We start from the raw sequence: 13,287 nt of genomic DNA on the forward strand, positions 1-13,287 counted from the left end.
GTTCTTACCCTAACCCTAATACAATAAAAAACAATAAATACGGGATTGGGTGGAAATAAATACTCCAAAGTCATTCAGAAAGTCATGTCATCCATCCATTCATGCAGGAAAGAGGTGTAGGGAGAGCAAACGCACATGTGCAAAAATCTTCTCATGAAGTGACACTTATAAATGCTCTGTTTGCCTTGAACACTGAATATTCTTTTTAACTCAAGTTATTCTGCTGGTGATGCATCTTTTAACTCAAAAGACCGAAAAACCTGGTTAAAAAGTGGTTAAATTGACCTGTCACAGGATTAAAAATCTGATAATGTAAATCTAAACCTATTTGAGGAGTGAGGAGATGATTCTGTCCTCAGGAAAATAAGGGAATCTGGTGGAGTTTAAAAAACCCTGCTTAACCTTTCCTCCTCTTTCATCCTCGATTTGATCCTAGATCTGGTTCCTCTCAGCAGGGACATCAACTGGAACTTACCTCGTCTGAGTGGAATAATCAGTGGTCCTTGTGTGACGAAATTTAAGGACACTGTCTCCATTTCCCTCATAATATAGATGAAGGGTCCTGACTGTCTAGAGCAGATCTACCCACATGCAGATGAGAAGGTGCCACAGGAACCAAATCCAGAGAGTTCAGGGTCAAGCTAGTAATGAGACCTCGCGGTAACATGGGGAGAAGGACTTAAAGTCTTTGCTGATATTGTTAAAAGGAAGGAAAATGCTTTTTGAGAAAGCATCAGAATTGGTTTTATTTACTCTCAGAGTCTGGAGGAGTGTGCTTGTTCTGCCATGCCCTGAAATACAGAGTGAGTGTCAGAAAAACTGAAAAGCAGAATAACAGCATTTTACATGATAGCTTTTGACCTGTCCAAAGGTTCTGGCATGCATTTTTGTTTAACTGAGTTACATGTCTGAGCATCAGGGGTCAGAGGTCTGTGGTGTTTTTCCACTGAAGCATGTGCCGCTTCGAACTCCCTCAGAAATCAATAATTACCAAACACTCTTTTTCTATCGGAGCTGTGCCATTGGTGGATTGTGGAGGGCAAAGACAACCAAAAAGCCAATGGGGCAGGCGGGCGAAGAGGGATCGCCCTCAAATCTTGACAAGATCACAGTTTTCCTCTTCCCTCTGTCATTTGCTGTGAGGGTGAGAGCTGCCTGATTTCTGTCTCCGGGTCTGAGCAGCAGAAACGAGCCAACAGGATGTCAGATTTAAAGGAGCTATGCAGTGGTTTACCTCTGGACCCTTTGCCACCTAACCGGGGAAGAGACCCCAATGTGCCACATGCACCCATCCGCACCCCGAACCTCACAGCAGAGGAGGAACGGGTGAGTTTTCTGTGCATCGACCATTTTCCTATCTTTGCTAGTAGTAATCCAGATGCACTTAATGATATGATGACTTTTGTGTGGACAACAGTGCAAGTGTAACATTTTATTTGACGCACTCAACATCCCTCATGGTTTATATAACGTCGATAATGGCTACATCTCATTTTGTCACTGATCTTAGTCACTTTTGAAACAAAACAAGTCACAGGCTCAACTTCTGCCAAACAGAGGCAAACTTCAGTGACATCTCTTAATGTGCGTACGTCGAGCAGAGGGAGGTTGTTGTTTACTTTGCAGCTCAATGCTTTCATGTTGTAGGTCATCATGTATGTTCAGTTATTTTTGTTTCTTTTTCATGTCCTGAAACTTCTCACCAAAATGCTTGAAGCAGTTCTCCAATTTTAATTTGTCCGATTCTAGCAGCTCTGCCATCCACAATTTTATGTTAATAAATATGAATAATAATAAAAACAATAATACATTTTATTTCACAGTGCCTTTCTTGATCCTTCGAGGACACCTTACAATTAATATCACTTGAATAATTAATGTAAATACAAGCGTTAAGATCTGATGAGGAGAAGCAAACACCTATAAATACACCATATGTACACAAGAATAGTTAAAATGTTATTTTCTTTTATCGTAAATTAAAAATAATTATTGTCATGAGAGATACTTTTTTGCTGGTAGGATAAAATTTCCTAGCGGGCTGAATGTGGCCCAGAGGCCTGTGGTTCTTCATGCTTGTCTTACTTACACACCTAAATGCAACCGAGCTGTCATTGATGTTTGTAATAATACATACTTTAAGAATAAGTCAAAATGTTTTCTGTGAAGAAAAGTTTAGAACGATATGAAACACACCATCAAAAAGAAAAGATGGCTACCAGTGACAGTATCATGAAGTGACCTGTGATCTGAACAGGGCTGCAGCTCACTGTTAAATCAGACTGCTGCTCTGTTATAAATAAGATAAAAGAAACACCATTATGCCACACTGTGTACTCTGTCTGATTGCATCATCACAGTTTGCTCATGGGCTGCCTGAAAAATTGATTATTCTCCAAGGTCCTCAACTGATTTCCCAAACTCAGAGTAAAGGCTTCAGTCAATAATTAAGAGAGATACGGTATGTTTGACCCTCTATGTATTTTAGGAAGAACCAAGAAAAAAGTAAAGTTCCTGTCATCTGTCTGACTTTGGAAGGACAGCAAAAAATTAGACTATTGACCTTATTCTGAATAAGATATAATTTCGATTGTGATGTTTTCATGAGTTGCAAGTAGAATATTCTGTTCATACTCCTGTTTACATATTACAGAGAATAGTTTAATAATGATTTCAAGCTGTTGGTAATGTACACGTCAGTGTCACAAAATGCTGTGAAAACTCCAATAGAAGGTTATAAATGAATATGACGAAGATCAGAACACTCCACATGTCTTCATTTGATTTATTGCTTATCCTGTGCATGACTTTTGTTTGGGTTAAGGTAATCTGTTTAGATCGCAGTGACTTCTTCAGATTATTAATATTGCTGCCTTTGTTAACATTGGCACTGAGCTCACTAATCTACTGTAAATGCCTCTTCCCTGTAGTTGGCGTTGAGAAACGCACTGCGTTATATTCCTCCCACTCACCACGCAACTCTCGCACCTGAATTTGCTCAAGAGCTGCGGCAGTATGGACACATCTACATGTACCGCTTCTGCCCCACGTTACGCATGAGGTGAGGCCGAACACGGGAAGCAGTTAAAATGATGAGAGATTACCTCAAAGTATCTTATTCATTTACATCCAGTGGATATAAAAAGTCCACACACCCTCCACGCTCCTATTTGTGTTTGAGGAATTTTAAAAAGGTGAAAGCATCGTACGTACCACTCTATTCATTTATAGGACCAGAGTCTGACTGATACTGGGCTTTTTGAGATACATATATATATTAGTTGGTATTTATTTTACACTTAACAATATGCAGAAATCTGAAATTCATCCTTCTGGTTAATAATGGTCTGTGACACAGGGATGTTAAGAGGCACAAAACAGTTTCAAAGATGAAACAGATGAGACAGTTAGAGCAAATACAAAATGACCAGAAATAAACACATAGAATAACTAGAATGACTCTCAGTAAAGCATATACTGTACATTCACCGAGGCCCAACAGCCCTTTTGAATTCTGTTAAAGATATACAGAACATGTTATATGACAAAAAAAAATCCTCATGATGGCTTTGTCTAGTTTCTTTGTTCCACCATAGTCATGGTGTCAATTCTGTCTGTGTCCTCAGGGCGTACCCCATAGATCAGTACCCGTGCCGAACACGTCAGGCAGCCTCTATAATGTTGATGATCATGAACAACCTGGACCCAGCTGTTGCTCAGGTGAGCCTCGTCCACTTCTTGTATTAATATAGTCAAGTTAAATTTAATGGATCGTTTTAATCCTTAAATTTGTTGTGTTTTTCTGTATTGTTCAGTTTCCCCAGGAGCTCGTCACCTATGGAGGCAACGGACAGGTGTTTAGTAACTGGGCCCAGGTAAGCCCTGAATCCATGCGTGTTTTTCTTCTAGTCTAAATAGCCGATGTTAATGCCTAGTGCGTGTGTGCGTGTGCAGTTACGCCTGGTGCTGCATTACCTGAGCGAGATGACAGAGGAGCAAACTCTCGTCATGTACAGCGGTCACCCCATGGGCCTGTTTCCCAGCCTGCCCTCGTCACCTCGAGCCATCATCACCAACGGCATGGTAACTCTGCACCACACACATCTGACTCCAGAACGTGACACACTGATAGATGAAGAGTTCACTCATTCTCTTTTTGCTTCACGCAGGTTGTTCCAAATTACTCCTCCAGAGACCAGTATGAGAAGATGTTTGCTCTCGGAGTTTCAATGTAAGTTTTAAAGGTGCATTGCTGCTGCTGGTTTCTATTTGTTATTGGGTATTGGAGGATTATGTCAGAAAAACCTTTCCATATGGAACCTATTATGAGCATACAATAAACTGTACTTTTATTCTGTAATTTCAGGTACGGTCAAATGACAGCAGGCAGCTACTGCTACATTGGACCTCAGGGGATTGTTCATGGCACAATGGTTTGTGAAATTATGAAAAGTAAATGTGCAAACACTTTGAAAATATGGATTTACTCTAAGAGGATATATTATTATGGTGTCACCAGGGTTGTCACCATACCATAATTTTATACTGGGATATGTTACTGGTATAAAACAACGAGACTCAATACCATAATAAAACAAAAAAGGTCCAAGGCACATAAATACTTTTTTTTTAGCAACCATGATAACGTCTTTCACTCAGGGGAAAACTGTCTGAGCTCTTTTTCTATGTAATTCCTTGGGTTGAAAATCTCATCGTATATCTGCTTTTATACATTTCAATACTATTGAAAGTGAAATTAACAGAGATTGTATCGTTTTGAATATGTGGTATCGAAAAAGTATCGAAGTATCGATACTTTTGACAACCCTAGGTGTCACAAGATAATAACAAAAGTCTTTAGGAAAATATTATCATTAATCGTTTTTTCGTTTTTCTCACAGCTCATACAAATAAGGTTTCTGTAATGACGTGTCACAAGTCCAAAAGTTGAAGAGCCACTGCTTGTAATCGGAACAGTTGATGTACATAGATGCAGTTTGTAGTTCCTCTTATAAATGTTTTTCAAAGCTGTTTCCTTGTGTGTGTAGCTGACCGTGCTGAACGCCGGCCGGAGGTACCTGGGCTCTGACGACTTGAGTGGGCGTGTCTTTGTGACCTCTGGGCTGGGGGGCATGAGCGGAGCTCAGGCTAAAGCTGCCGTCATCGCCGGCTGCATTGGCGTGATTGCAGAGGTCATTTCCTGTTAATACTGACTGCTGAGCCAGAATTAAGGAAGTCCTGTGTGTCAATGTCATTGAATCTGTTTTTCTGTGTAGGTGGATGAGGCTCCTCTTAGAAAAAGACATGAGCAGGGCTGGTTGATGGAGGTCACCAGCAGCATGGAGCACTGCATTCAACGCATCAGGTAGGAAAAGATTATTGAGATTTATTATGAATGTCCAAATATTATGCAAGGCCCAACCGTTTCCTTATGAAACCACATTTAAATTTACAAGATCTAGATTTTTATATGGATCTGCACCAACTTACAAACACTGATAAATATCAGTCCCCAAAATATGTATTTTTTACGCACCAAAATTCTATGGGTTCTTTTCTGATCAATATCGTATCGTTCCACCAAGTTTTGTATTTATTCATCCAGTGGGTTTTGCATAATTCTTCTAACTAAGAGACAGACTAAGTGAAACAACAGTTAAAACTTAATGGACGATGGACACATTGTGCACATGGCAAATTGAACCGCAAACCACTATACAATACAGCAACAGAGCAAAATATCAAGTCATGTTTTGTATTTCAAATATTAACCAGTAACTATCACTGTCAAATACATTTACAATGAAAAATAAAATATTTCCCTTTATTAACCTTTGAAAAGTGATGGAGTAGAAGTATGACAAAACATTTAACTACAGTTAATGTACGTGGTTACATTACACTGCAGTGACCAGACAATTGCACAATGTTATTATTTTGTTTCTCAGAGACTCCAAAAGCTCCAAGATGCCCCTCAGTCTGGGTTACCATGGCAACATCGTAGACTTGTGGTGAGTGAGAGCTCAAATGCTCACATCTGCGGCTACTACACAACTGAAAGAGGCACCATTTATTTCAAATTGTTGCTATCTTTTCTCGCACTTTATCTCTGTAACCAGGGAGAGACTTCAGCTGGAGTACGAGAGGACGGGGGAGCTGCTGGTCGATCTGGGTTCGGACCAGACCTCCCTTCACAACCCGTTCAACGGAGGCTACTATCCAGTCCAGCTCAGCTTCCGTCAGGCAAACCAACTCATGTCAACCGATCCTCAGCGTTTCCGAACCATGGTCCAAGAAAGGTTAGATGACTAGACTTTCCTGTAGATGTTTTCTGCCAAATGTTTGTCCATGAAGCTAAAATATTGTGTCCTGTACGTTCACAGCCTCAAGAGACAAATAAAGGCAATCAATAAGCTCTCTGATGCTGGCATGTTCTTCTGGGACTATGGCAACGCTTTCCTCCTGGAGGCAAAAAGAGCTGGTAATTGATTATAATACATTATTATTATAATGTCATTATTATCACTCAGTCCATGTCAGAACAATAATGGGAGTCGTGTTTTTTGTTCTGTGTAGGGGCGGAGGTAGAAAAGGTTGGAGGTGGAGCGACAGAGTTTATTTACCCTTCTTATGTTCAGCACATTATGGGGTGAGACATTTCCTGACTTATTTGATTTAGTATCGACCCTGTAAAGCAAAAAAGGCTGAGACATTATTTTCTTCTCCTGATGAACTGACAATCATCCTGCTCTCCTTCTTTCTTCACCATAGAGACATCTTCTCTTTGGGCTTCGGCCCGTTTCGCTGGGTGTGCACATCTGGCGACGCCCAGGATCTCGCCGTAACAGATGACATCGCTGCTACCGTCTTGGAGGAAATTAGTGCCAATGTGACTGATCAAATCAGGCAGCAGTACAACGACAACATCCGCTGGATCAGAGAAGCTGGCAAACACAAAATGGTCCTTTATTAAAAAAAACAACACCTACGTATATCTTTTTCTCACAGTGCAAATGAGCCTTATTCAGAATTAACCACGAGGGTGGATTTCCTCTGTGTTTTTGTTTAGGTTGTGGGATCACAAGCCAGAATCCTCTACTCTGACCAGAGAGGAAGAGTCGCGATTGCTTTAGCGATCAACCAGGCTATCGCTGATGGAAGAGTTTCAGTAAGTGGCTGCTAACAAGATTGTTTCATGTGCACAGTGTGTTTGCACAATATCAAAGTTTTCAGTGGAGTTGTTCAACAGTGTGTTTTGTTGATTCTCTCACTCAGGCTCCTGTGGTTATAAGCAGAGACCATCATGACGTCAGTGGCACAGACAGCCCCTTCAGAGAGACCTCTAACATTTATGACGGATCTGCCTTCTGTGCAGGTATGTGCACTTCACTGTATGTAACTGAGGACTGAGGATGCATTTTGCAATGATAATTTGTCAACTTTAGATTGATGGATTTTGAACACCACAATAGCATGAACAAAAATAAGACTTAGTTTGTGTGATAGTTTGTCAATCTGAAGGAAGTTTGAACTGTCTACATCTATCTAGTAATCCCAGAAATGTCTTGTCTGTATGTGACTCACATATCTCATCGGCTTCACACTTGGTATGTGTATTGTTAAGGGTCAGAGGAAGTATATTAATAAACCTTGAATAAACAGGCGACTAGAGCTCTGTAGCATCAGAGAGAAAACTGATTCTCCAGTTCAGGGCTCTGCTTCACTGAGCTTTGAATAAACAGGTAAACAGCTCTTTGTGCAGCAGCAGCTTCAGGGTTCTGTGGACTGAGTTCAGCAGCTGGTCTTTACTTTCAGCGGCTCCATTACTACAGGTCACTTTAACAGTATCGGGAACAAGGCTGCAACCAGCATCACCACAGGCCAAGCATACAGCCCATTCCAAACAAGAAGGTTTAGAACTGGCACTGCACTAGCAATGATTAAAACTAGAAATCCTTTTATATTTTCGCCCCTGTCCGTCGCTTTGTTTGGTAGTTTGTCAGCAGGGTTATGCAAAAACTACCCAACTGATTTCCACAACACTTAGTGTGAGGATGGGACATAGGCCAAGAAAGAACATATTCAATTGTTCAAACATGATCTGAAAAAAGTGGTGGATCTAGGAATTATTTTGAATCTCTTTCTTTAACATTGGGACATTTTTACAGATTTCCCAGGGAATGATGAATGGATCTTGAGGGAAAAAAATCTGGCATATTAAGGAGACTGATATCTATGAGTGTGTGCAGATTGATTGAATTTAAGGGGACTGTTGGGCCTTGGGGAGGTATGAGCTCCACTGATTCTAGTGCCATTCTAGTTTGTTATCAGGTTAATGCTTTGTTCTGTAGACAAAGATGTAAGATGAACTGTATTAGAAAAACTGGCCAAACTAATGTAGATAAATGTAATGTAAAACCAACCGGTCTCGAACGTAGACGATTTAAAAAAAAAAATTTAAAAAAAAGGAAAGAAACTAAAACAAACAACAAAATAAACAGTCGGGAGGTGGTTGGTGCAGTTTATTTTGTGGTTGAAGAATAATCCGTCAGTTGCAGCAAGATCCGATTCGCTGAAGACATAGTGATTCGGAGCGGAGCCTCTGGAGATTTTGTGACTAATGATTTGAGTCATCAAACTTTAAAGGTTCAGTGTGTAAGATTTAGGTCAAAAGGATCTATTCGCAGAAACGAAATATAAAATAATCCTAGTAATGTTTTCACTATCAAAGCTATACGAATTGGTTTTTCTTTACCCTAGAATGAGACCTTTATATTTACATTGGTACGGAGGATGTTTTTTTACAGTCGTCCAAACTGGACAAACTTTCAGTTGTCATTAAAATTTTATGACAACTGAAGGCCGCCTCAGGTTCTCTTTCATGTTTGGAAGGAGAGGGTGATGTGAGGGATATTCAGCTGCAACATGATCACCACTAGATGTTACTAAATTCCACACCCTGAAAACTGGACTAGAATCCACAGATCTACTTTGAGTATCTACTGACGTGAAAATAGCTGCGACTGAGAATTTACCAACAAACTCAAAATCTTACTTCTACTTTACCCTTTTCCAGTGTTTCTCTTGATTTATATGAAGCTCTTAATGTCTTTCCTTTAGACATGGCGGTCCAGAACTTTGTTGGTGATGCATTCCGAGGTGCCACATGGGTCGCGCTGCACAACGGTGGTGGGGTTGGCTGGTAAGGCTTCATGGGTTTTCAGTTAATAGTCATACTTGTGAATTTTCATTAGGTTTCATCAAAATCATTCACCTATATGTCACCTATAGGGGTGAAGTGATGAATGGAGGCTTTGGCTTGCTGCTGGACGGCTCGGAGGAGACGGCAAAGCGTGCCAGTCTGATGCTGAACTGGGATGTCTCCAATGGGGTGAGAGTGTAGAGAGAAGAGAGGCTCTGTTAAATCCAGCCTCAATCATTATTTACAATCTGCTCAGATTTGCAGATTATTGCTGACTGACTGGCACAAATCTGTGCGTCTCTGTGCAGGTGGCTCGTCGCTGCTGGTCTGGAAACTCCAATGCCTACGAGACCATCCAACGCACCATGGAGGAAAACAGACAGCTGCGTGTCACCATGCCTTTTCCTGTGCAGGATGAGCTCGTGTTGGACCGTGCCCTGCAGGCCTAGCTAACACTTCAGCACAGGATACCAGTCATCGGAAGCCACACAGCAAAGGAGTACAGCTGTAATCGCATCATCACATGTTTTCATGTGTTTGAATCAGGCTTTTTCTCATACTACAGACTGTCAGAAATCACCCACAAAAACAACTCATTTCACTTATAACCTGCAAAATATTCTGCCAGTTCTATAGTAGTTAATAAAGCAATGACAATGTTACACAAGTAGTTTGCTGTGAATACAGATAATGTCAAACAGGCTACAATATTGTACTAGGCTGTTTTAATCATTTAATGTATAAGGATATATTCTTTATTATTTTGTGTTGATAATTAAACTGTATAAATTATAACTCTTATGGTGTTTGATTCATTTGTGTGTAGATCTACAAAAAAATGTTTTACTTTGATGTACTTGTCCCAGGGCTTTCATCAGATCAACTTCAAATGTGTGTCATCACAACAAGATGGAGATGAAAACTACCTCAAAGATCGATTTTTCGTCACACGGTGTGACCGTGGCGTGGTGTCAAAGTTTGATTACACGCCATCAAAACACGAGGTTCTGTATCTCGGACATATTTGGTCGAATCGAGTCCAAACTAGACATGTAAGACAAAAGTCCCGGCCTGATGACATCTACACAGAAATCATGACTTAAAAACACAGCGCCCCCTGGTGGCAACAGGAAATGTCTTGTTTTTTGCATGTCTTACACTTGGAAGTATTCCTCCTCATCCACTTACTGCAACCATGTCAAACCTATGTCAAAAGCATCTCAAGACATTGATAATGTAGGCATAAGATTACTGTGACTTTTTGTCAAACGCCATATTAATGGCGTGGAGTTAAAGTTCATTGACTCGCTGTGACACACGAAATTGCTGTAACTTCCGTGTTCATGGGTCTATCTCCCTCAAACTACATTTGTGTACACTTGTACTTTTTAGTTACAAGTAACTAAAAGTATGAACTTTTGTACTTTTAGTTACTTTTGTACTTTTAGTTACTTTTTAGTTACTTTTGTACTTTTAGTAACTTTTTAGTTACTTTTGTACTTTTAGTTACTTTTTAGTTACTTTTGTACTTTTAGTTACTTTTGTACTTTTAGTTACTTTTTAGTTACTTTTGTACTTTTAGTTACTTTTGTACTTTTAGTTACTTTTTAGTTACTTTTGTACTTTTCGTTACTTTTTAGTTACTTTTGTACTTTTAGTTACTTTTGTACTTTTCGTTACTTTTTAGTTACTTTTGTACTTTTAGTTACTTTTGTACTTTTCGTTACTTTTTAGTTACTTTTGTACTTTTAGTTACTTTTCGTTACTTCACTTTACGTTACGTTACGTTACGTTACTTCACGTTACTTTACGTAACTTTACGTTACTTCACGTTACGTGACGTTACTTTACGTTACTTTATGTTACTTCACGTTATGTTACTTTACGCTACTTTACGTTACTTTACGTTACTTCATGTTACGTTACGTTACGTTACTTTACGTAGCTTTACGTAACTGTACGTTACTTCACGTTACTTTACGTAACTGTACGTTACGTTACGATACGTTACGTTACGTTACGTTACGCTACGTTTAGTTACTTTTCGTAACTTTGTTACTTTTCGTTACTTTTCGTTACTTCACGTAACGTTACTTTACATTACTGCACTTTACGTTACGTTACGTTACGCTACTTTACGTTACTTCATGTTACGTTACGTTACGTTACTTCACATTACATTACGTTACTTTATGTTACGTTACTTTAAGTAGCTTTACATTACTTCACGTTACTTCACGTTACTTCACGTTACTTTACGTAACTGTACGTTACGTTACGTTACGTTACGTTACGTTATGTTACGCTACGTTACGTTGCGTTACTTCACGTTACTTCACGTTACTTCACGTTACGTTACGCTACTTTACGTTACTTAACGTTACTTCATGTTACGTTACGTTATTTCACGTTACTTTATGTAACTTTACGTTACTTCATGTTACTTTTCGTTACTTTTCGTTTCTTTTCGTTTCTTTTCGTAACTTTGTTACTTTTCGTTACTTTTCGTTACGTAACGTTAGTTTACATTACTTCACTTTACGTTACGTTACGTTACGTAACTTTACGTTACGTTACGTTACTTTACGCTACTTTACGTTACTTCATGTTACGTTACGTTACGTTACGTTACTTCACATTACATTACTTCACGTTACTTTATGTTACGTTACTTTAAGTAGCTTTACATTACTTCTCGTGTCTCAGCCACCTGCAGCGCACACATGGCAGTTACAAACACTTGAAAATAAAAAAACTTAATTAGGAATGATGCTAATACACTTTCATTGATCAAACTAATAAGATGATATGAGGAAAAATCACATGTTGTTTTCTTATTAGAAGGCTCAGACCCTGTAATTTTTATATTGTGCTTTGGTGTGATGTCACACGTGTTTGGTTTTAAATAAACTGTAAAAAGATAAATAAATGGATAAAATAAAATGAATTTATGATTAAATACATTGCAACATGAAGTCATGAAGTCTCAGAAGGATCTGGGGCCCTGGGACATTTCTTCACTCGGCCTGAAGTTTATTGTACTAAAGCAGGGATTCCAAAACCTTTGAGTCCTTGATGCCCAAAATAACCGAGTCAGAGATATGTGACCCCCATTATCCCAAAGGATATTTTAGCTGAGCTTGTTCACAAAAAATCTCCCATGTGCAATGTTTCCTGTGGTGCTGTAAACTGACCTGCTGCAACTGATGCTGTCACTCATCTGTCATAATCACCATGCATGGTTATTTACATGGTTTTATTCTAACAAGTACTTTGTTTAGCTTTTGGAACAATTATGGCTAAAATATGATATTGAGAATTGCATCTAAATTGTATTTGATGTCTGTAAATCACCTTGTGACCCTTTTGTGTCTCATTAAAGGTCATACTTCTTCTAACCTGTTAAATGCCTCGTCCAGATCTTCATAGTCACAGCAGCATCCGTACTGGTAGATATCACACTCGCAGCAGCACATGGGATCATCTGGCTCCGGAGGCTTTAACTTCTCCCATTTCATTATGGCTTCCTGAAGTTCACAGGGCAACTTCGTTCTCTGGAGCGATGCACAAATGAACTACACCATTAAAACAAACTATTAGTGCAGGGAACATATCTATGGAAATGTACTGACAGAATCTATAACACAAAAACACACACGATCTATAACTTTGAAAAAAGCACATATATACATACATATCAACATATATATAGGAGCAATTATCGTAATTATAGAGGGTTTACTTTACATCTGAATTGGCAGCAATATTTCATCTATCTTACTGTCTATAATGATATAAAACCACTTATCAATTAAAAGCAACTAATTAGGGCCCTATCGCCGAACGGTGGGAGGCCCTATTGATCGCTCTCTCCACTAACCGCAACAGGCTTCAAAATGCCTGTGCTCGGGCCCGTTAGTGCTACAACGTAGCCCTAGTTTTATTTTATTTTTGAATTATGAATTTTATATTATAACAAGAGATTTAGTCCTACACATGAAAATGAGGGGAATTCTGGGGCCAAAGCCAAGATTAGGTCAAAACTTGCTGCACCAAAACTACAGGTTGGATTATGTACGTACACA

At 39.3% G+C, this 13,287-nt stretch overlaps 1 protein-coding gene across 1 annotated transcript; it reads left to right on the top strand.

The window, feature by feature from the left end:
• Window positions 1–1,096: 1,096 nt before the first annotated feature.
• uroc1 (urocanate hydratase 1) lies at window positions 1,097–10,001 on the top strand. Its single transcript, XM_034585392.1, has 19 exons — window positions 1,097–1,326; window positions 2,931–3,061; window positions 3,627–3,720; window positions 3,816–3,875; window positions 3,955–4,083; window positions 4,170–4,231; window positions 4,367–4,433; window positions 5,049–5,192; window positions 5,277–5,365; window positions 5,949–6,011; window positions 6,120–6,299; window positions 6,384–6,481; window positions 6,577–6,649; window positions 6,772–6,961; window positions 7,070–7,168; window positions 7,276–7,375; window positions 9,121–9,202; window positions 9,292–9,391; window positions 9,511–10,001. The coding sequence occupies exons 1-19, from the start codon at window positions 1,201–1,203 to the stop codon at window positions 9,649–9,651; spliced, it is 2,028 nt and encodes a 675-aa protein (XP_034441283.1). The 5' UTR covers window positions 1,097–1,200; the 3' UTR covers window positions 9,652–10,001.
• The last annotated feature ends 3,286 nt before the right edge of the window (window positions 10,002–13,287 follow it).

This window comes from Hippoglossus hippoglossus, chromosome 5 (assembly GCF_009819705.1).
Source record: "Hippoglossus hippoglossus isolate fHipHip1 chromosome 5, fHipHip1.pri, whole genome shotgun sequence".
NCBI classification, from domain to species: Eukaryota; Metazoa; Chordata; class Actinopteri; order Pleuronectiformes; family Pleuronectidae; genus Hippoglossus; species Hippoglossus hippoglossus.